Source organism: Anolis sagrei, chromosome 10 (assembly GCF_037176765.1).
Source record: "Anolis sagrei isolate rAnoSag1 chromosome 10, rAnoSag1.mat, whole genome shotgun sequence".
Taxonomy (NCBI): Eukaryota; Metazoa; Chordata; class Lepidosauria; order Squamata; family Dactyloidae; genus Anolis; species Anolis sagrei.
This window is the reverse complement of record NC_090030.1, coordinates 34,919,299-34,942,596: the sequence shown is the minus strand read 5'-3', so window position 1 is coordinate 34,942,596 and position 23,298 is coordinate 34,919,299. Positions and strand designations below refer to the sequence as shown.

Below are 23,298 nucleotides of genomic sequence, written 5' to 3'. Positions count from 1 at the left end.
CTTTCTCCTTCCTTCCTTTTTGTCCTTCCTTCCTTCCTTCCCTCTTCCTTCCCTCCTTGCCTGTTTCTCCTTCCTTCCTTCCTTCCTCTTCATCCTTCCTTTCCTCCCTCTTTCCTCCCACCTTCCCTCTCTCTCCTCCCTCCTTCTCTTCCCTTTTGTCTTTCCTTCCTTCTCCCCTCTCTCACTCCCCACTCCCTCCATTCCCTTCCATCCTTTCCTTCTCTTTTTCCTTCCACCTTTCCTCCTGGGGGATGTTTAGCCAGGAGAAGGAACATGAGAATCACGTTTCAAGATTTTAAAGGATGTCCCATTGAGGAAAAGGAGGGGGGAAACTGACTTTCTGCTGCTCTAGAGACCAGGATACAAGAGAGGAATGGTTCCAAATGGCAAGGAAAGAGATCCGACAGAAAAGATCAGGAAGAACTTCCCGGAGAGTGGCCTAGGCTGCCTGGGAGGGTGGTGGAGTCTCCTTCTCTGGAGGCTTTCCTGCAGAGGCTGTCTGTTGGGAGTGCCTTTGACTGGGCCTCCCTGCATGGCAGGGGGTTGGACTGGGTGGCCCTTGCGGGTCATTCTTTGGTCCCCTCTCTCTCTTTCCTGCCTTCCCTCTTTTCTCCCTCCTTCCCTCTCTTTCTCCCTCCTTGCTTCCCTCTCTCTTCTTCCTTCCCTCTTTCCTCCCTCCTTCCCTTTCTCCTTCCTTTCTTCCTTTTTGTCCTTCCTCCCTCCTTCCTTCCCCTTTCTCCTTCCTTCCTACTTGCCTTCCCTCTTTTCTCTCTCCTTCCCTCTTTCTCCTTCCTTCCCTCTCTCTTCTTCCTTCCCTCTTTCCTCCCTCCTTCCCTTTCTCCTTCCTTTCTTCCTTTTTGTCCTTCCTCCCTCCTTCCTTCCCCTTTCTCCTTCCTTCCTACTTGCCTTCCCTCTTTTCTCTCTCCTTCCCTCTTTCTCCTTCCTTCCCTCTCTCTTCTTCCTTCCCTCTTTCCTCCCTCCTTCCCTTTCTCCTTCCTTTCTTCCTTTTTGTCCTTCCTTCCTCCTTCCTTCCCCTTTCTCCTTCCTTCCTACTTGCCTTCCCTCTTTTCTCTCTCCTTCCCTCTTTCTCCTTCCTTCCCTCTTTCCTCCCTCCTTCCCTTTCTCCTTCCTTTCTTCCTTTTTGTCCTTCCTTCCTCCTTCCTTCCCCTTTCTCCTTCCTTCCTACTTGCCTTCCCTCTTTTCTCTCTCCTTCCCTCTTTCTCCTTCCTTCCCTCTCTCTTCTTCCTTCCCTCTTTCCTCCCTCCATCTCTCTTTCCTCTTCCTTCCATCTTTCTTTTTCCTTCCTTTTCATCCTTCCTCCCTCCCTCTTTCTCCTTCCTTCCTACCTGCCTTTTCATCCTTCCTTCCTTCTTTTCTCCCCCTTCCCTCTTTTTCTCCTTCCTTCCTTTCTTCCTTCCTTCCCTCTCTCTTCTTCTTCTTCCTCCCTCCCTCCTTCCCTCTCTTTCTCCTTCCTTTCTTCCTTCCTTTTGTCCTTCCTTTCTCTTTCTTCCCTCCTTCCCTCTTTCCTTCCTCCTTGCCTGTTTCTCCTTCCTTCCTTCCTTCTTTCCTTCCTTCCTCTTTTCATCCTTCCTTTCTTCCCTCTTCCCCCTCCTTCCCCCTCTCTTTCCTCCTTTCCCTCTTTCCTCCTTCCCTCTCTCGTTCTCCTTCCTTTCTTTTTTGTCCTTCCTTCTCTCTTTCCCCCTCCTTCCATCTTCCTCTTTCTTTCCTTTTCATCCTTCCTTCCCTCTTTTCTCCCTCCTTCCCTCTCTTTTTCCTTCCTTTCTTCCTTCCTTTTGTCCTTTCTTTCTCTTTCATCCCTCCTTCCCTATCTCTTTCTCCTTCCTTCCTTTTTGTCCTTCCTTCCTTCCTTCCCTCTTCCTTCCCTCCTTGCCTGTTTCTCCTTCCTTCCTTCCTTCCTCTTCATCCTTCCTTTCCTCCCTCTTTCCTCCCACCTTCCCTCTCTCTCCTCCCTCCTTCTCTTCCCTTTTGTCTTTCCTTCCTTCTCCCCTCTCTCACTCCCCACTCCCTCCATTCCCTTCCATCCTTTCCTTCTCTTTTTCCTTCCACCTTTCCTCCTGGGGGATGTTTAGCCAGGAGAAGGAACATGAGAATCACGTTTCAAGATTTTAAAGGATGTCCCATTGAGGAAAAGGAGGGGGGAAACTGACTTTCTGCTGCTCTAGAGACCAGGATACAAGAGAGGAATGGTTCCAAATGGCAAGGAAAGAGATCCGACAGAAAAGATCAGGAAGAACTTCCCGGAGAGTGGCCTAGGCTGCCTGGGAGGGTGGTGGAGTCTCCTTCTCTGGAGGCTTTCCTGCAGAGGCTGTCTGTTGGGAGTGCCTTTGACTGGGCCTCCCTGCATGGCAGGGGGTTGGACTGGGTGGCCCTTGCGGGTCATTCTTTGGTCCCCTCTCTCTCTTTCCTGCCTTCCCTCTTTTCTCCCTCCTTCCCTCTCTTTCTCCCTCCTTGCTTCCCTCTCTCTTCTTCCTTCCCTCTTTCCTCCCTCCTTCCCTTTCTCCTTCCTTTCTTCCTTTTTGTCCTTCCTCCCTCCTTCCTTCCCCTTTCTCCTTCCTTCCTACTTGCCTTCCCTCTTTTCTCTCTCCTTCCCTCTTTCTCCTTCCTTCCCTCTCTCTTCTTCCTTCCCTCTTTCCTCCCTCCTTCCCTTTCTCCTTCCTTTCTTCCTTTTTGTCCTTCCTCCCTCCTTCCTTCCCCTTTCTCCTTCCTTCCTACTTGCCTTCCCTCTTTTCTCTCTCCTTCCCTCTTTCTCCTTCCTTCCCTCTCTCTTCTTCCTTCCCTCTTTCCTCCCTCCTTCCCTTTCTCCTTCCTTTCTTCCTTTTTGTCCTTCCTCCCTCCTTCCTTCCCCTTTCTCCTTCCTTCCTACTTGCCTTCCCTCTTTTCTCTCTCCTTCCCTCTTTCTCCTTCCTTCCCTCTCTCTTCTTCCTTCCCTCTTTCCTCCCTCCTTCTCTTTCTCCTTCCTTTCTTCCTTTTTGTCATTCCTCCCTCCTTCCTTCCCCTTTCTCCTTCCTTCCTACTTGCCTTCCCTCTTTTCTCTCTCCTTCCCTCTTTCTCCTTCCTTCCCTCTCTCTTCTTCCTTCCCTCTTTCCTCCCTCCTTCCCTTTCTCCTTCCTTTCTTCCTTTTTGTCCTTCCTTCCTCCTTCCTTCCCCTTTCTCCTTCCTTCCTACTTGCCTTCCCTCTTTTCTCTCTCCTTCCCTCTTTCTCCTTCCTTCCCTCTTTCCTCCCTCCTTCCCTTTCTCCTTCCTTTCTTCCTTTTTGTCCTTCCTTCCTCCTTCCTTCCCCTTTCTCCTTCCTTCCTACTTGCCTTCCCTCTTTTCTCTCTCCTTCCCTCTTTCTCCTTCCTTCCCTCTCTCTTCTTCCTTCCCTCTTTCCTCCCTCCATCTCTCTTTCCTCTTCCTTCCATCTTTCTTTTTCCTTCCTTTTCATCCTTCCTCCCTCCCTCTTTCTCCTTCCTTCCTACCTGCCTTTTCATCCTTCCTTCCTTCTTTTCTCCCCCTTCCCTCTTTTTCTCCTTCCTTCCTTTCTTCCTTCCTTCCCTCTCTCTTCTTCTTCTTCCTCCCTCCCTCCTTCCCTCTCTTTCTCCTTCCTTTCTTCCTTCCTTTTGTCCTTCCTTTCTCTTTCTTCCCTCCTTCCCTCTTTCCTTCCTCCTTGCCTGTTTCTCCTTCCTTCCTTCCTTCTTTCCTTCCTTCCTCTTTTCATCCTTCCTTTCTTCCCTCTTCCCCCTCCTTCCCCCTCTCTTTCCTCCTTTCCCTCTTTCCTCCTTCCCTCTCTCGTTCTCCTTCCTTTCTTTTTTGTCCTTCCTTCTCTCTTTCCCCCTCCTTCCATCTTCCTCTTTCTTTCCTTTTCATCCTTCCTTCCCTCTTTTCTCCCTCCTTCCCTCTCTTTTTCCTTCCTTTCTTCCTTCCTTTTGTCCTTTCTTTCTCTTTCATCCCTCCTTCCCTATCTCTTTCTCCTTCCTTCCTTTTTGTCCTTCCTTCCTTCCTTCCCTCTTCCTTCCCTCCTTGCCTGTTTCTCCTTCCTTCCTTCCTTCCTCTTCATCCTTCCTTTCCTCCCTCTTTCCTCCCACCTTCCCTCTCTCTCCTCCCTCCTTCTCTTCCCTTTTGTCTTTCCTTCCTTCTCCCCTCTCTCACTCCCCACTCCCTCCATTCCCTTCCATCCTTTCCTTCTCTTTTTCCTTCCACCTTTCCTCCTGGGGGATGTTTAGCCAGGAGAAGGAACATGAGAATCACGTTTCAAGATTTTAAAGGATGTCCCATTGAGGAAAAGGAGGGGGGAAACTGACTTTCTGCTGCTCTAGAGACCAGGATACAAGAGAGGAATGGTTCCAAATGGCAAGGAAAGAGATCCGACAGAAAAGATCAGGAAGAACTTCCCGGAGAGTGGCCTAGGCTGCCTGGGAGGGTGGTGGAGTCTCCTTCTCTGGAGGCTTTCCTGCAGAGGCTGTCTGTTGGGAGTGCCTTTGACTGGGCCTCCCTGCATGGCAGGGGGTTGGACTGGGTGGCCCTTGCGGGTCATTCTTTGGTCCCCTCTCTCTCTTTCCTGCCTTCCCTCTTTTCTCCCTCCTTCCCTCTCTTTCTCCCTCCTTGCTTCCCTCTCTCTTCTTCCTTCCCTCTTTCCTCCCTCCTTCCCTTTCTCCTTCCTTTCTTCCTTTTTGTCCTTCCTCCCTCCTTCCTTCCCCTTTCTCCTTCCTTCCTACTTGCCTTCCCTCTTTTCTCTCTCCTTCCCTCTTTCTCCTTCCTTCCCTCTCTCTTCTTCCTTCCCTCTTTCCTCCCTCCTTCCCTTTCTCCTTCCTTTCTTCCTTTTTGTCCTTCCTCCCTCCTTCCTTCCCCTTTCTCCTTCCTTCCTACTTGCCTTCCCTCTTTTCTCTCTCCTTCCCTCTTTCTCCTTCCTTCCCTCTCTCTTCTTCCTTCCCTCTTTCCTCCCTCCTTCCCTTTCTCCTTCCTTTCTTCCTTTTTGTCATTCCTCCCTCCTTCCTTCCCCTTTCTCCTTCCTTCCTACTTGCCTTCCCTCTTTTCTCTCTCCTTCCCTCTTTCTCCTTCCTTCCCTCTCTCTTCTTCCTTCCCTCTTTCCTCCCTCCTTCCCTTTCTCCTTCCTTTCTTCCTTTTTGTCCTTCCTTCCTCCTTCCTTCCCCTTTCTCCTTCCTTCCTACTTGCCTTCCCTCTTTTCTCTCTCCTTCCCTCTTTCTCCTTCCTTCCCTCTTTCCTCCCTCCTTCCCTTTCTCCTTCCTTTCTTCCTTTTTGTCCTTCCTTCCTCCTTCCTTCCCCTTTCTCCTTCCTTCCTACTTGCCTTCCCTCTTTTCTCTCTCCTTCCCTCTTTCTCCTTCCTTCCCTCTCTCTTCTTCCTTCCCTCTTTCCTCCCTCCATCTCTCTTTCCTCTTCCTTCCATCTTTCTTTTTCCTTCCTTTTCATCCTTCCTCCCTCCCTCTTTCTCCTTCCTTCCTACCTGCCTTTTCATCCTTCCTTCCTTCTTTTCTCCCCCTTCCCTCTTTTTCTCCTTCCTTCCTTTCTTCCTTCCTTCCCTCTCTCTTCTTCTTCTTCCTCCCTCCCTCCTTCCCTCTCTTTCTCCTTCCTTTCTTCCTTCCTTTTGTCCTTCCTTTCTCTTTCTTCCCTCCTTCCCTCTTTCCTTCCTCCTTGCCTGTTTCTCCTTCCTTCCTTCCTTCTTTCCTTCCTTCCTCTTTTCATCCTTCCTTTCTTCCCTCTTCCCCCTCCTTCCCCCTCTCTTTCCTCCTTTCCCTCTTTCCTCCTTCCCTCTCTCGTTCTCCTTCCTTTCTTTTTTGTCCTTCCTTCTCTCTTTCCCCCTCCTTCCATCTTCCTCTTTCTTTCCTTTTCATCCTTCCTTCCCTCTTTTCTCCCTCCTTCCCTCTCTTTTTCCTTCCTTTCTTCCTTCCTTTTGTCCTTTCTTTCTCTTTCATCCCTCCTTCCCTATCTCTTTCTCCTTCCTTCCTTTTTGTCCTTCCTTCCTTCCTTCCCTCTTCCTTCCCTCCTTGCCTGTTTCTCCTTCCTTCCTTCCTTCCTCTTCATCCTTCCTTTCCTCCCTCTTTCCTCCCACCTTCCCTCTCTCTCCTCCCTCCTTCTCTTCCCTTTTGTCTTTCCTTCCTTCTCCCCTCTCTCACTCCCCACTCCCTCCATTCCCTTCCATCCTTTCCTTCTCTTTTTCCTTCCACCTTTCCTCCTGGGGGATGTTTAGCCAGGAGAAGGAACATGAGAATCACGTTTCAAGATTTTAAAGGATGTCCCATTGAGGAAAAGGAGGGGGGAAACTGACTTTCTGCTGCTCTAGAGACCAGGATACAAGAGAGGAATGGTTCCAAATGGCAAGGAAAGAGATCCGACAGAAAAGATCAGGAAGAACTTCCCGGAGAGTGGCCTAGGCTGCCTGGGAGGGTGGTGGAGTCTCCTTCTCTGGAGGCTTTCCTGCAGAGGCTGTCTGTTGGGAGTGCCTTTGACTGGGCCTCCCTGCATGGCAGGGGGTTGGACTGGGTGGCCCTTGCGGGTCATTCTTTGGTCCCCTCTCTCTCTTTCCTGCCTTCCCTCTTTTCTCCCTCCTTCCCTCTCTTTCTCCCTCCTTGCTTCCCTCTCTCTTCTTCCTTCCCTCTTTCCTCCCTCCTTCCCTTTCTCCTTCCTTTCTTCCTTTTTGTCCTTCCTCCCTCCTTCCTTCCCCTTTCTCCTTCCTTCCTACTTGCCTTCCCTCTTTTCTCTCTCCTTCCCTCTTTCTCCTTCCTTCCCTCTCTCTTCTTCCTTCCCTCTTTCCTCCCTCCTTCCCTTTCTCCTTCCTTTCTTCCTTTTTGTCCTTCCTCCCTCCTTCCTTCCCCTTTCTCCTTCCTTCCTACTTGCCTTCCCTCTTTTCTCTCTCCTTCCCTCTTTCTCCTTCCTTCCCTCTCTCTTCTTCCTTCCCTCTTTCCTCCCTCCTTCCCTTTCTCCTTCCTTTCTTCCTTTTTGTCCTTCCTTCCTCCTTCCTTCCCCTTTCTCCTTCCTTCCTACTTGCCTTCCCTCTTTTCTCTCTCCTTCCCTCTTTCTCCTTCCTTCCCTCTTTCCTCCCTCCTTCCCTTTCTCCTTCCTTTCTTCCTTTTTGTCCTTCCTTCCTCCTTCCTTCCCCTTTCTCCTTCCTTCCTACTTGCCTTCCCTCTTTTCTCTCTCCTTCCCTCTTTCTCCTTCCTTCCCTCTCTCTTCTTCCTTCCCTCTTTCCTCCCTCCATCTCTCTTTCCTCTTCCTTCCATCTTTCTTTTTCCTTCCTTTTCATCCTTCCTCCCTCCCTCTTTCTCCTTCCTTCCTACCTGCCTTTTCATCCTTCCTTCCTTCTTTTCTCCCCCTTCCCTCTTTTTCTCCTTCCTTCCTTTCTTCCTTCCTTCCCTCTCTCTTCTTCTTCTTCCTCCCTCCCTCCTTCCCTCTCTTTCTCCTTCCTTTCTTCCTTCCTTTTGTCCTTCCTTTCTCTTTCTTCCCTCCTTCCCTCTTTCCTTCCTCCTTGCCTGTTTCTCCTTCCTTCCTTCCTTCTTTCCTTCCTTCCTCTTTTCATCCTTCCTTTCTTCCCTCTTCCCCCTCCTTCCCCCTCTCTTTCCTCCTTTCCCTCTTTCCTCCTTCCCTCTCTCGTTCTCCTTCCTTTCTTTTTTGTCCTTCCTTCTCTCTTTCCCCCTCCTTCCATCTTCCTCTTTCTTTCCTTTTCATCCTTCCTTCCCTCTTTTCTCCCTCCTTCCCTCTCTTTTTCCTTCCTTTCTTCCTTCCTTTTGTCCTTTCTTTCTCTTTCATCCCTCCTTCCCTATCTCTTTCTCCTTCCTTCCTTTTTGTCCTTCCTTCCTTCCTTCCCTCTTCCTTCCCTCCTTGCCTGTTTCTCCTTCCTTCCTTCCTTCCTCTTCATCCTTCCTTTCCTCCCTCTTTCCTCCCACCTTCCCTCTCTCTCCTCCCTCCTTCTCTTCCCTTTTGTCTTTCCTTCCTTCTCCCCTCTCTCACTCCCCACTCCCTCCATTCCCTTCCATCCTTTCCTTCTCTTTTTCCTTCCACCTTTCCTCCTGGGGGATGTTTAGCCAGGAGAAGGAACATGAGAATCACGTTTCAAGATTTTAAAGGATGTCCCATTGAGGAAAAGGAGGGGGGAAACTGACTTTCTGCTGCTCTAGAGACCAGGATACAAGAGAGGAATGGTTCCAAATGGCAAGGAAAGAGATCCGACAGAAAAGATCAGGAAGAACTTCCCGGAGAGTGGCCTAGGCTGCCTGGGAGGGTGGTGGAGTCTCCTTCTCTGGAGGCTTTCCTGCAGAGGCTGTCTGTTGGGAGTGCCTTTGACTGGGCCTCCCTGCATGGCAGGGGGTTGGACTGGGTGGCCCTTGCGGGTCATTCTTTGGTCCCCTCTCTCTCTTTCCTGCCTTCCCTCTTTTCTCCCTCCTTCCCTCTCTTTCTCCCTCCTTGCTTCCCTCTCTCTTCTTCCTTCCCTCTTTCCTCCCTCCTTCCCTTTCTCCTTCCTTTCTTCCTTTTTGTCCTTCCTCCCTCCTTCCTTCCCCTTTCTCCTTCCTTCCTACTTGCCTTCCCTCTTTTCTCTCTCCTTCCCTCTTTCTCCTTCCTTCCCTCTCTCTTCTTCCTTCCCTCTTTCCTCCCTCCTTCCCTTTCTCCTTCCTTTCTTCCTTTTTGTCCTTCCTCCCTCCTTCCTTCCCCTTTCTCCTTCCTTCCTACTTGCCTTCCCTCTTTTCTCTCTCCTTCCCTCTTTCTCCTTCCTTCCCTCTCTCTTCTTCCTTCCCTCTTTCCTCCCTCCTTCCCTTTCTCCTTCCTTTCTTCCTTTTTGTCCTTCCTCCCTCCTTCCTTCCCCTTTCTCCTTCCTTCCTACTTGCCTTCCCTCTTTTCTCTCTCCTTCCCTCTTTCTCCTTCCTTCCCTCTCTCTTCTTCCTTCCCTCTTTCCTCCCTCCTTCCCTTTCTCCTTCCTTTCTTCCTTTTTGTCATTCCTCCCTCCTTCCTTCCCCTTTCTCCTTCCTTCCTACTTGCCTTCCCTCTTTTCTCTCTCCTTCCCTCTTTCTCCTTCCTTCCCTCTCTCTTCTTCCTTCCCTCTTTCCTCCCTCCTTCCCTTTCTCCTTCCTTTCTTCCTTTTTGTCCTTCCTTCCTCCTTCCTTCCCCTTTCTCCTTCCTTCCTACTTGCCTTCCCTCTTTTCTCTCTCCTTCCCTCTTTCTCCTTCCTTCCCTCTTTCCTCCCTCCTTCCCTTTCTCCTTCCTTTCTTCCTTTTTGTCCTTCCTTCCTCCTTCCTTCCCCTTTCTCCTTCCTTCCTACTTGCCTTCCCTCTTTTCTCTCTCCTTCCCTCTTTCTCCTTCCTTCCCTCTCTCTTCTTCCTTCCCTCTTTCCTCCCTCCTTCCCTTTCTCCTTCCTTTCTTCCTTTTTGTCCTTCCTTCCTCCTTCCTTCCCCTTTCTTCTTCCTTCCTACTTGCCTTCCCTCTTTTCTCTCTCCTTCCCTCTTTCTCCTTCCTTCCCTCTCTCTTCTTCTTCCTTCCCTCTTTCTCCTACCTTCCCTTTTGTTCTTCCTTTCTCTTACTTCCCTCCTTCCCTATCGCCTTCTCCTTCCTTCCTTCCCTCTCTTCTTCCTTCCCTCTTTCTTCCCTCCTTCCCTATCTCTTTCTCCTTAATTCCTTTTTGTCCTTCCTTCCCTCTTTCCTCCCTTCCTGCCTGTTTCTCCTTCCTTCCTTCCTTTTGTTCTTCCTTTCTCTTTCTTCCCCCCTTCTCTCTCTCTTCTTCTTCTTCCTTCCCTCTTTCCTCCCTCCTTCCCTATCTCTTTCTCCTTCCTTCCTTTTTGTCCTTCCTTCCTTTATGGCCTCATCAATCAGTTAATTTAGCCTCCCCACACTTTAAGGTGGTACCTAATTTTCCTACTTGACAGATGCAACTGTCTTTCGGGTTGCAAAGGTCGACAACAGGCTACACAATTGGTTGGAAACCCACTCCAACCTGGGCTGGCTTCGAACTCATGACCTTTTGGTCAGAATGATCTTAATGCAGCTGACACTCAGCCAGCTGCGCCACAATCCCACATGTCCCAGAGTTTACTTTTGATTAATAATGTCAACTAAATCTATTGCAATTCCATTTGCAATAAAGCAAAATGAGGAAAAAGCCAAAGGGTGGGTACAGATTAGTTTCCAACCACAGCATTATGATGCAATTCCTATTTCAGATACTCAACCAATAGAAGAGAATCTCTCCATGCGCGAGTCTCCAGGAGCGGCCTGTGTTTTGAAAGGGTAGCTGGACTTGATGGCATATTGTTCCAGGAGCAGCACTGCGCCGATCTTCAGGCTGTGGTACCACTCGGGGCACAAAGAGTTCCACAGCACCATGGACATCATCCCAGAACGATCAGCCACTTCAAAATAGGCCTAAACAGGAAGGACACACACCAAATAGATTGAGCAGCATTGCTGAAGAGAGATACCATTTGTTCTCGTAATATCAAAGCAGAACTGGCCTTTCCAAATCACATAACATAAACTGTGTGCAAGATGAAATACAGAAATGAAGGGGATACTGCCATATCCAATACAGCAATCCTACACAAACACACACTATTTGTTAGCAAGCCATGCTTAACTCACTAGAACTTCTGGTCCAATATATGCAGAGCAAGGCACTTGGGCAGGCATGAGCAAACTTTGGCCCTCCAGGTGTTTTGGACTTCAACTCCCACAATTGCCTACGGCTGTTAGGAATTGTGGGAGTTGAAGTCCAAAACACCTGGAGAGGAAGCCACAGGGAGGAGGGAGCAAGCTTCCTTTCTGCTTCCCTGGAGACTAAGACGCAATGGAGCAATGGCTTCAAACTACAAGAGAGGAGATTCCATCTGAACATGAGGAAGAACTTCCTGACTGTGAGAGCCGTTCAGCAGTGGAACTCTCTGCCCCGGAGTGTGGTGGAGGCTCCTTCTTTGGAAGCTTTTAAGCAGAGGCTGGGTGGCCATCTGTCAGGGGTGCTTTGAATGCAATATTCCTGCTTCTTGGCAGAATGGGGTTGGACTGGATGGCCCATGAGGTCTCTTCCAACTCTTTGATTCTATGATTCTATTATTCTATGAGGGCCACAAAGTTTGCCCATGCCTGCTCTAGGACTACATGGACATTCCAATCTAGATAAATGAAAATGTAATGTTACATTTACATTTTTATGTATTCACAAGTTTTTGTAATTATGATGTTGTTGTTTGTTGTATTGTCGAAGACAAAATCTGGCTACCAGTATTAAAAAACTCAAAAATTACAATAGCAAAACAACAGAGGGGAAACAAACAGGCACATAAAATCACTCTCAAGAAAAGATTCCCCCCAGGCACTTCTAAGCCATTGAATGCTAATCAAGGTGATCAGCTGAAACATTCCCACCTAGCTCCAGCAGACAAAAGCCCTTTGTCTCACCCTGGTCATTCCACAGATATATAAACCCATTTTTCCTACTTCCAACAGACCTCACTACCTCTGAGGATGCTTGTCATAGATGCAGGCGAAATGTCAGGAGAAAAATTGCCTCCAGAACATGGCCATATAGCTCGGAAAAACTTACAACAACCCAGTTGTTGTTAGTTGTTCGCATTTTCGGTTTGCGTTTTCAGTTCTTCTTTATTGTAATTGTTGTTTGGGCTTGGCCTCATGTAAGCCGCTCTGAGTCCCCATTGAGGAGATGGTGGTAGAGTATAAATAAAGATTATTATTATTAGGTTCTTGTGGGTTTTTTCGGGCTATAGAGCCATGTTCTAGAGGCATTTCTCCTGACGTTTCGCCTGCATCTATGGCAAGCATCCTCAGAGGTAGTGAGGTCTGTTGGAATTAGGACAGTGGGTTTATATATCTGTGGAATGGCTGGGGTGGGGCAAGGAGCTCTTTTCTGCTGGAGCTAGGTGTGAATGTTTAGCTGATCACCTTCATTAGCATTTGAAGGCCTGCCTGAGTCTGGGAAAATCTCTTGCTGGGAGGTGTTAATCTGTGCCTGGTTTTTTCCTCTCTGTTGTTTTGCTGTTATAATTTTAGAGTTTTTTAATACTGGTAGCCAGATTTTGTTCATTTCCATGGTCTCTTCCTTTCTGTTGAAATTGTCCACATGCTTGTGGATTTCAATGGCCACAATTTCAAATTGTGGACAATTTCAACAGAAAGGAAGAGACCATGAAAATGAACAAAATCTGGCTACCAGTATTAAAAAACTCTAAAATCACAACAACAAAACAGCAGAGAGGAAACAACCAGGCACAGATTAACACCTCCCAGCAACAGATTTTCCCAGGCTCAGGCAGGCCTTCAAATGCTAATGAAGGTGATCAGCTAAACCTTCACACCTAACTGCAGCAGGGAAGAGCTCCTTGCCCCACCCCAGCCATTCCACAGATATATAAACCCATTGTCCTAATTCCAACAGACCTCACAACCTCTGAGGATGCTTGCCATAGATGCAGGCGAAACGTCAGGAGAAATGCCTCTAGAACATGGCTCTATAGCCCGAAAAAACCCACAAGAACCTAGTGATTCCAGCCATGAAAGCCTTCGACAATACATTATTATTATTATTATTAACCCAACAAGATGAGTCCACAGCAGACACTCTGCTGGCGGTTAAATTGGATCACACGTCGGACACTTCCCAAGTGTCTAGGACTGTGTGATGTATTATTATTATTATTATTATTATTATTAGAAACACAACAAGATGAGTCCACAGCAGACACTCTGCTGGCTGTTGAATCGGATCATGCGTCGGAGCAAAGGAAGGAAGGAAGGAAGGAAAGAGGTAGAGAAGGAAGAAAGGAGAGAAAGAAGGAAAAGAAAGGGGCAAGGGGGGAGGAAAGAGAAAAGGAAATAAAAAGAAGGAAGGAATGAAGGAAAGAGGGAGTGACGAAAGGATTGAAAGAGGGCAGGAAAGAGAGAAGGAAGGATGAAAGCAAAGAGGGAGGGAAGGAAGGAAGGAAGGAAGGAAGGAAGGAAGGAAGGAAGGAAGTAGAGAAGGAATAAAGGAGAGAAAGAAAAAAAGAAAGGAACAGGGAGAGAGGAAAGAGAAAAGGAAATAAAAAGAAGGAAGGAATGAAAGAAAGAGGGAGTGAAGAAAGGAGAGAAAGAGGGCAGGAAAGAGTGAAAGAAAGAGAGAAGGAAGGATGAAAGCAAAGAGCAAAGGAAGGAAGGAAGGAAGGAAGGAAGGAAGGAAATAGGTAGAGAAGGAAGAAAGGAGAGAAAGAAGGAAAAGAAAGGGGGCAGGGAGGGAGGAAAAAGAAAAGGAAATAAAAAGAAGGAAGGAATGAAGGAAAGAGGGAGCGAGGGCAGGAAGGAAGGAAGGAAGGAGAGAGAGAGAAAAAGGGAGGGAATGTTGACCACAGCAATGCGTGGCGGGTACAGCTAATCTATATATATAAAAAGAGAAAGGGCATCCAACAGGACAGCAAAACGCAAAAAAACCCCGACAAAAACTTACCAAATTTACCATGCACAAACCTCAACCCACAAGGTATGCACAAATCGATTCAAAATTCTAAACAACATTTCAACACACTCACAATTACAAAAAACAACTGAGCATGTGCAAAGGCGCCCCGCCGCAAGTCCCCGGTGTGCGCACATGGCCGGCCGGCCAACGCACCCTCCACACAAGCCACGCCCCCATCCATCGTCGCCCCGCCCCTACCCTCCCATACGCCCTCTTTCCAACACACCCTCCTTCTTCTTCCCCCGGCCACGCCCCCCACGGAAGGAAGGAGAGGAGGGAGAGAAGAAGGGAAAGAAGGAGGGAAGGAGAGAAAGAAGGAAAAAAAGAAAGGTAAAGAAGGAAGGAAGGAGAGAAGGAAGGATAGAAAGTGAGAGAAGAAGGGAAAGAAGGAGAGAAGGAGAGAAGGAAGGAAAAAAAGAAGGGCAGAGAAGGAAGGAAGGAAGGAGAGAAGGAGGGAAAGAAGGAGGGAAGGAGATAAAGAAGGAAAGAAAGAAGAGTAGAGAAGGAAGGAAGGAGAGGAGAGAATGAAATAAAAAAGTGAAAGAGGGGAGGAAGGATAGAAGGAACGAAAGAGAGAAAGAGGGAGGGAAGGAAGGAAAGAGACAAGGAAGGGTGGAACCAAAGAGCAAAAGAAGTGAGAAAAGAAACATGTAGAGAAGGAAGAAAGAAGAAGGGAACGAAAAAGAAAGAAAAAGAGGGAAGGAATGAAAGAGGGAGGGAAGGAAAGATTGGAAAAAAAGGAGAGAAAGAGGGAGGGAAGGTTGGCCACAGCAACGCGTGGCGGGTACAGCTAGTAACATTATAAGAATCCATCACAGAAAGTTTGAGCATCACAGAATGAGGGGGCATACAAAATTGATATTCTAGGATATGTGGCTGTGTGGAAGGGCCCTGAGTGTGGACTCAGACAACCCAGTTCAAAGCAGATATTGTGGATTATCTGCCTTGATATTCTGGGATATGGTCCAGGGAATGAAAATGCATCCTGCATATTGGATATTTGCATTACGATTCATAACAGTAGCAAATTTCAGTTATGAAGTAGCAATAAAAATAATGTGATGGTTGGGGGTCACCACAAAGGAGGAACTGTATCCAGGGGTCGCGGCATTAGGGAGGTTGAGAAACACTGCTCTAGAGTCTAATCAAAACATCAAATACCTGATTAGGATATTTATCAACTGTATCAATTTCTACCTGTAAAAATAATGATACTAACTTTCGAATATGAATAATTAAAATGACTAGAATTCCTACTACTTCTGAAAATTGGTCCCTGGTCCTTCCACAATTGTCCAACTGTGTCTTGTGCTAACATTCAAATAGATGTGCATTTATATTGTTTTGCTTGACTATGTACGTTTACTAAAGGAACCATAATGATTTCGGCCTATGTATTGCACCAGATCACACTGGACATCCAGCCATAAACCCGAATGCTGAAAGCTCTGTGCTAGAATTGTAGACTTCCTACCTGATATGGCACATCGAGTTTCGTTTCAGGTTTCCCGTAAAACCGTAACCTCGCTTTGTGCATGATCCTAACGAGCAAAGGCGGGAAATTGAGTCTGATCCTCCAGTTCTGTTCCAGTTGTATGAGGGAAGTCACCTTGGATACTAGAAAAACAGAAAAGTATATCATTTTTTAAAATAATCTTTATTTGGCTTTTTAGATAACAGCACAGAAAATATACTTTTATATTGATAAAATACAATAGACAAAATCGAGCGGGTAGAAAGAAAGAGAAGAAAGAAGAGAGAAAAAATAAGATTAAAAAGTTTGTGTGGGAAGGTGTAGAAAATAAAGGAGAGAACAGTGAGGAGTGTGAGACAGACTTCTGAGGATGCTTGCCATAGATGCAGGCGAAATATCAGGAGAGAATGCCTCTAGAACATGGCCATATAGCCTGAAAAAAACCTACAACAACCCAATAAATAATATATTGTTCCGCGGGGGGGGGGGGGGGGGGACTCCAAACCGATGACCCAGGAGATAATTATTATAATTATAATAATTGTAGCTGCACAATCACAAGTAACGTCGTTTCGAGTAAGAATTGATCACAAAACCTGCTCCATCAAGGATAAAATATCCATATGGTTGCATTGATTTTTGCCTCAAAAAGCACAAATCCTTGCTAAACACACAACAGATGTTGAAACCATCACAATATTGCTCATTCACTATTGGTCACCACCAAGAACCTCTCCCCCACCCCAATAAAAAACAGCCTTTCAGATTGGCGTAATTCATAGTTTCGTTCTATGAATCCAGCAAACCAATCAGATCAATTCTTCCCCCGTTTCAATATCACAGTTCTCTTCAAGATTCCATCTTTCCTTTGGCCTGCAAACTAGACTCTTAAACAAGGATTATTCCTGCTTATCCCTAACTATCCAATCTGTTATGCTGAAATCTAAGTGCCTGCATCATCCCAGGATCTGATCCCAGGTATGTGGCAGTGCGGACTCATATAATCCAGTTTAAAGCAGAAAACCTGGGATCACATCCTGGAATATAGGGCTTGTCTGGAAGGGCCTCAGGAACCACATTTGAAGGATGTGGGAAATTTGGCCCAATTCTAACATGGGGGGCGGGATTCAAAATGCTCTTTGATTGTAGGTGAACTACAAATCCCAAATATTAAGGTCTATTTTCCCTAAACGCCACCAGTGTTCACATTTGGGCATATTGAGTATTTGTGCCAAATTCAGTCCAGATCTATCATTGTTTGAATCCACAGTGCTCTCTGGATGTAGGTAAACTACAACTTCAGAACTCAAGGTCAATGCCCACCAAACCCTGTTGGTCATGGGAGTTCTGTGTGCCAAGTTTGGTTCAATTCCATCATTGATTGAGTTCAGAATGTTTTTAAGACAATGAATTGACCCGGACTGGACCTTGGATTGGATTTTGGATTCTGATTTTAACAGGTGCTTTTAACCAATTGTTTAAGTACTGTTTTTAATATTTATTTATTTACTTCTAGTATTTATATCCCATCTCTTCTCTACCTCGAAAGGGGGGCTCAGGACGGCTTACATAGGCAGCAATTCGATGCCGTTACACGAACAATTAATACAAAAACCATTAAACAAAAACCATCAAACCATTAAAAGACATAAAATACACAAGCCATTAATTAAACAATAAATATCTTAATTACCAATAAAACCGTCTCCTCATGTAAATCGTCTTTCCAGTCCATTTCAGCTTTACGTCTACTGACCGAAGGCCTGGTCCCACAACCACGATTTTACTTTTTTCCTGAAAGCCAGGAGGGATGGGGGTCGATTGTATCTCATTTGGAAGCGCATTCCACAGGTGGGGGGCCACCTCCGAGAAGGCCCTGTCCCTCGCCCCCTCCAGCTGCGTTTGCGATGTTGGTGGAAGCGAGAGCAGAGCCTCCCCGGATGATCTAAGGTTACGAGGTGGGACGCAGAGGCAGATGAGTTCAGACAAGTAATATTTTAATGCATTGCTGATTGTTTTTATGATGTTCGGCATCCTATGATGCTTTTGTGAGGCCGCCCTGAGTCCTCCCTCGGGGTTAGAATATAGGAAATAAATAAACAAATTTGACACAGAGGATGATGGCCATCTGTCAGGGGTGCTTTGAATGTGATTTTCCTGCTTCTTGGCAGAATGGGGTTGGACTGGATGGCCCACAAGGTCTCTTTCAACTCTAGGATTCTATGATTTATTGACACCTTATACACATAATTTTATACACTCTTTGTAATCACTCTGCGCATGAAACAAGGTTTGTGTACAATGAACAATCAGAAAACAATACTGCCTTGGTCATCCACTTCGACAATGTTGGGATCCTTTTGAATTCAAAGCAAGGTATACTCAGGGGTTCTTGTAGGTTTTTTCGGGCTATATTGCCATGTTCTAGAGGCATTCTCTCCTGACGTTTCACCTGCATCTATGGCTAGGTAGTGAGGTCTGTTGGAACTAGGCAAAAGGGTTTATATATCTGTGGAAAGACCAGGGTGCGACAAAGGACTCTTGTCTGCTGGAGCTAGGTGTGAATGTTTCAACTGATCACCTTGATTAGCATAGAATGGCCTGACAGTGCCTACAGCAATCTTTTGTTGAGAGGTGATTAGATGCCCTTGTTTGTTTCCTCAAAGAAACGCAGATATCTATGAACAATAACAAAATACAATCATAGAATCCTAGAATCCTAGAGTTGGAAGAGACCTCCTGGGCCATCATCCAGTCCAAACCCATTCTGCCAAGAAGCAGGAACATTGCATTCAAATCACCCCTGACAGATGGCCATCCAGCCTCTGCTTAAAAGTTTCCAAAGAAGGAGCCTCCACCACACTCCAGGGCAGAGAGTTCCACTGCTGAACGGCTCTCACATTCAGGAAGTTCTTCCTCATGTTCAGATGGAATCTCCTCTCTTGTAGTTTGAAGCCATTGTTCCATTGCGTCCTAGTCTCCAAGGAAGCAGAAAACAAGCTTGCTCCCTCCTCCTCCCTGTGGCTTCCTCTCACATATTTATACATGGCTATCATATCTCCTCTCCGCCTTCTCTTCTTCAGGCTAAACATGCCCAGCTCCTTAAGCCGCTCCTCATAGGGCTTGTTCTCCAGTACCCTTTATCATTTTAGTCGCTCTCCTCTGGACACATTCCAGCTTGTCAATCTCTCTCTTAAATTGTGGTGCCCAGAATTGGACACAATATTCCAGGTAAAGTGGTCTAACCAAAGCAGAATAGAGCATGGGGAGCAGGACTTCCCTAGATCTAGACACTATGCTCCTCTTGATGCAGGCCAAAATCCCATTGGCTTTTTTTGCCGCCACATCACATTCCTGGCTCATGTTTAACTTGTTGTCCATGAGGACTCCATGATCTTTCTCACACGTCCTGCTCTCGAGCCAGGCCTCATCGTCCCCCATTTTGTATCTTTGCATTTCATTTTTTCTGCCAAAGTGGAGTATCTTGCATTTGTCCCTGTTGAACTTAATTTTGTTAGTTTTGGCCCATCATCTCTCTAATCTGTCAAGATCGTTTTGAATTCTGCTCCTGTCCTCTGGAGTCTTGGCTCTCCCTCCCCATTTGGTGTCATCTGCAAACTTGATGATCCTGCCTTCTAGCCCTTCATCTAAGTCGTTAATAAAAATGTTGAACAGGACCAGGCAAGTTGCAAAGCGTTATCAAAACAGAACTGTGTTAGCATCAAGCGTGTAAATACGCTGCACATGAATCACAAAACAAAACTGAGCGTTGCTTCGTTATCTTGTAGTCCTTGAGACGGTAAATTATCTTCAAGTACTGTCCAAATTAAATCCAAATGGTATCCAGTTCAAAATAGAATCCAAATGATGATACGACAAGGATCCCCGGGTTGAGGTTGCCTTGTTTCGGGGGACTTCCCCTTCTTCAGGGTTTGTCTTCTTTATGAAAGTGGGCAATTCACACCATACATCCGCTATAAATGAGACGACGCTGGCCCTACAGTAAGGTCTTCAGTAGTGAGCCACTACTGATGTACGGATGTATGGTGTGAACCTCAACCCGGGGATCCTTGTCGTATTATCATTTGGATTATATTTTGAACTGTATTATCATTTGGATTGTATTTTGAACTGGATATCATTTGGATTTAATTTGGACAGTATTTGAAGATAATTTACTGTCTTGAGGACTACAAGATAACGAAGCAACGCTCAGTTTTGGGGTTTTTTTTGTGTGATTCATGTGCAGCGTATTTACACGCTTGATGCTAACACAGAACTGTGTTTTGTTAACGCTTTGCAACTTGTATTTTGTCCTTGTTTGTTTCCTCTCTGTTGTGCTGTTGTAATTTTAGAGTTTTTTAATACTGGTAGCCAGATTTTGTTCATTTTCATGGTTTTCTCTTTTCTGTTGAAATTGTCCACAATCTTGTGGATATCAGTGGCTTCTCTGTGTAGTCTGACATGATGGTTGTTGGAGTGGTCCAGCATTTCTGTGTTCTCAAATAATCTGCTGTGTCCAGGCTGGTTCCTCAGGTGCTCTGCTATGGCTGATTTCTCTGGTTGGAGTAGTCTGCAGTGCCTTTCATGTTCCTTGATTCATGTTTGGGCAATGCTGCGTTTGGTGGTCCCTATGTAGACTTGTCCGCAGCTGCATGGGATACAATGGTAGACTCCTGCAGAAGTGAGAGGATCCCTCTTGTCCAGGCGTCCTCAAACTACGGCCCGCGGGCCACTTCTGGCCCGCCAAGGGCACTTATCCGGCCCGCCATGGCGGAGCGCCCCCCCCCCACCCACACATTGCCCCTCCCTTGGCTGGCTTACGCTATCCATCAGGCCCGATGGGCAGCATGAGCCAGCCAAGGGTGGCTGCCCTGCGCGGCCTACTCTTGCATAAAGCACCTCACAAGGTGCTTTACGCGAGAGTAGGCCGCGCGGTGCTGCTCCTCCCTTGGCAGGCTCACGCTGCCCATTGCGCCCGATGGGCAGGGTGAGCCAGCCAAGGCAGGCTGCCCCGGCGCTCCATGCAGTCATGCCGGCCACATGACCTTGGAGGTGTCTACGGAGAACGCCGGCTCTTCGACTTAGAAATGCAGATGAGTACCACACCCCAGAGTCAGACACGACTGGACTTCATGTCAGAGGAAAGCCTTTAACTAGGAAAATTGTGGAAGATCCAGGGTGGGAGAAAGAACTCTTGTCTGTTGGAGGTAGGTAGGAATGTTTCAGTTGGCCACCTTGATGACCATTTCATAGCCTGACAGTTTTAGGGAGAGGTGATTAGCTGGTCTTGATTGTTTCTTCTCTGGAGTGTTTGAGTGTTGTTCTTTATTTGCAGTTCTAATTTTAGAGTTTTTTTTTAATACTGGTAGCCAGATTTTGTTCAGACTAGAAATAGGACGATTTCCCATTCGCTGCTCCTGGAATTACTGCCTAAAGAGGGCTAGAAACACAGCAAAAATAAGGTATCTGCAATGTGCACTGGAATTTTTTTTATTGATTTTTTTTTAAAAAAACTATAGTTTGGCCCTCCAACGGTCTGAGGGACAGTGAACTGGCCCTGGTTTAAAAAGTTTGAGGACCCCTGCTCTTGTCTTTTGCTGAATGTAGCATTTGTTGGATTTTCTTGGTGGGTCTGTAGATAGTTTGTATGTTGTGTTTCCTCATCAGGCACTGTCAGGCCATTATATGCTAATCAAGGTGGTCAGTTGAAACATTCACACCTAGCTCCAGCAGACAAGAGTCCTTTGTCCCACCCTGGTCATTCCACAGATATATAAACCCTTTCCCCTTGTTCCAACAGACCTCCCTACCTCTGAGGATGCTTGCCATTAGATGCAGGCAAAACGTCAGGAGAGAATGTCTCTAGACTATGGCCATATAGACCGAATAAACCTACAACAACCCAGTGATTCCGGCCATGAAAGCCTTTGACAATACAAGGTATACTCAATCTGCATTTGTCTCCTGCTTGTTACATTGTGCATGAAACCAAGTTTGTGTACAATGTGCCACTAGAAAACAAAGGTGTTACAGTCTCAACAATCCATGTGGATGATTCTGGGATGCTTCTGAATTCCGCGTAAGGATTTTGTCTCCGCTTACAACTTACCATCAACACAAACCTCTTGCGAGGGCTTCCTGGCCAACCACATCTCCCCGTAGGGATCTTCGCTATTCCACAAAGGAAGGTAATGCTTCTTCACCCCTTTCAACGGCACCGGGAGCTTCTCGTTGTATTCCTTCAGCTCCTGAAGCGTGTCCCCTGAGTCCGACACCCCGAGGATTTCGAGCCCCTCGACACACAGGAACCCACAGCCCAGCTTCTTCTCATTGTGCATGTAGGAACATTTGGTGACCTTCACTTGCAGGCCGCAGCGCAGGGCGTTCTTCTGCACCAGCGGGTTCAACGCGGGGCAGAGGTGGCACCGCTCCTTGTAGGCCCCGTCACTCAAGGTGAGGTCGTAGTAGTAAGCCGGCCAGGGAGCCGCCTGCGAGGGTCCGATCGCGGTTGCCAGGGACTTGCAGGTCTGGCTCGGTGGTGGCAATTCGGCCACGTAGCGCTCCACAGCCAGGACGGTCACAGGTTGGGCGTCCGGGAGGGAGAGCCTCAGCTGGGGCATGTTCTGCACTTGCCGAAAGGTCCTCGGGATCCAGGAGCCCAGCGTTGGAGGGGCCCCTTCTGCGGACCCTGCTTCTGGGGCCCCAATTCCTCTGCCCTCCACTCCTGAGTCCATTTCTCTGCCTCCAATTCCTCTGCCCTCCACTCCTGAAGCCATTTCTGTGTCAGTTCCTTTGTCCTCCATTCCTGAGTCCACTTCTCTGCCTCCGATTCCTCTGCCCTTCACTCCTGAAGCCATTTCTATGTCAGTTCCTTTGTCCTCCATTTCTGAGTCCATTTCTGTACCTCCGATTCCTCTGCCCTTCACTTCTGAAGTCATTTCTATATCAGTTCCTTTGTCCTCCATTCCTGAGTCCATTTCTCTGCCTCCAATTCCTCTGCCCTTCACTCTTGAAGCCATTTCTATGTCAGTTCCTTTGTCCTCAATTCCTGAGTCCATTTCTGTACCTCTGATTCCTCTGCCCTTCATTGCTGAAGCAATTTCTGCGCTTCCAAGTCCTGTATCAATCACTTCTGAGGCCATTTCTGTACCAATTCCTTTGCCCTTCGCTCCCGAGGCCATTTCTGTGCCTCCAATTCGTCTACCATTCACTTTTGAAGCCATTTCTGTGCCTCCAATTCCTTTATCAATCACTTCTGAGGCCATTTCTGTCCCAATTCCTTTGCCCTTCGCTCCTGAGGCCACTTCCTTGCCTCCAGTTCCTTTCTTCTTCCCATCTGAAGCCATTTCTGTGTCGGTTTCTCTTCCCATCACTTTGGAGGCCACTTCCTTGCCTCCATTTCTTTTTCCTTTCACTTCTGAGGCCATTTCTGTCCCAATTCCTTTGCCCTTCACTCCTGAAGCCATTTCCGTGCTTCCAACTCCTTTGCCCTTCACTTTTGAGGCAATTTCTGTGCTTCCAACTCCTTTATCAATCACTTCTGAGGCCATTTCTGTCCCAATTCCTTTCCTCTTCACTCCTGAGGTCATTTCTGTGCCTCGGTTTCTTCTTCCACACACTCCTGAGTCCATTTCTGTGCCTCCAAGTCCTTTATCAATAACTTCTGAGGCTATTTTTGTCCCAATTCCTTCGCCCTTCGCTCCTGCGGCCATGTCTGTGCCTCCATTTCCTTTCCCAAACACTCCTGAGGCCATTTCCATCCCATTTCCTTTGCCCTTCCTTCCTGAGGCCACTTCCTGGCCTCCAATTCCTTTCCTTTTCCCATCTGAAGCCATTTCTGTCTCAATTCCTTTCTTCATCACTTTGGGGGCCCCTTCCTTGCCTCCCTTTCCTTTCCTTTTCACTTTGGAGGGCATTTCTGTGCCTCAGTTTCTCTCCTTCCAGGGTCCCTTCCTTTCCTGAGGCCTCTGAAGCCCTTTCTGGGTCCCTTTTGCTTTCTCTTCCGCTCCTGAAGCCACTTCCGGCCCTCCCCTTCCTCCCTCTCCCCCTCCTCCCCCTCAGGGAAGCTTCTTCCTTCCTTCTTCCGCTTCCCTCTTCCCTTTCTTGCTTCCTATTTCCATTTCCGCTACTTCCTGAAGCCGTGGCTTGAGTCTCAGGGGCGCCACGCCAAACGAGAAAGGCACTTCCGCCCAAACGCCTCCCGCGGCCGCCATGATTGAAAAGGGCACAACAAGCCCTTCTTTTGAATCGGCCAATGGGAAGGGCTCTTCAGTGACGGGCGGAAGATTCTCCCAATCGCGTCAAAGGGATAGGGCGGGGCTTCGAGGTACCAGCCAATGGGCGTAGAAGGAAAGCTCTTTCCGGAAGATGTGTTGCCAGA

At 47.4% G+C, this 23,298-nt stretch overlaps 1 protein-coding gene across 2 annotated transcripts in view; it reads right to left on the bottom strand.

Moving 5' to 3' along the window:
* The window catches only part of RADX (RPA1 related single stranded DNA binding protein, X-linked), a 62,875-nt gene extending 39,749 nt beyond the window's left edge, over positions 1-23,126 (bottom strand). For both annotated transcript variants that reach the window (XM_067471689.1, XM_067471691.1), the window contains exons 1-3: positions 21,028-23,126; positions 14,916-15,058; positions 10,170-10,362 (exon numbers count right to left, since the gene is read on the bottom strand). In XM_067471689.1, coding sequence (XP_067327790.1) covers positions 10,170-10,362; positions 14,916-15,058; positions 21,028-22,834 — 2,143 coding nt within the window. In that variant the 5' untranslated portion in view covers positions 22,835-23,126. The remainder of the gene's footprint in view (positions 1-10,169; positions 10,363-14,915; positions 15,059-21,027) is intronic.
* Positions 23,127-23,298: the final 172 nt, after the last annotated feature.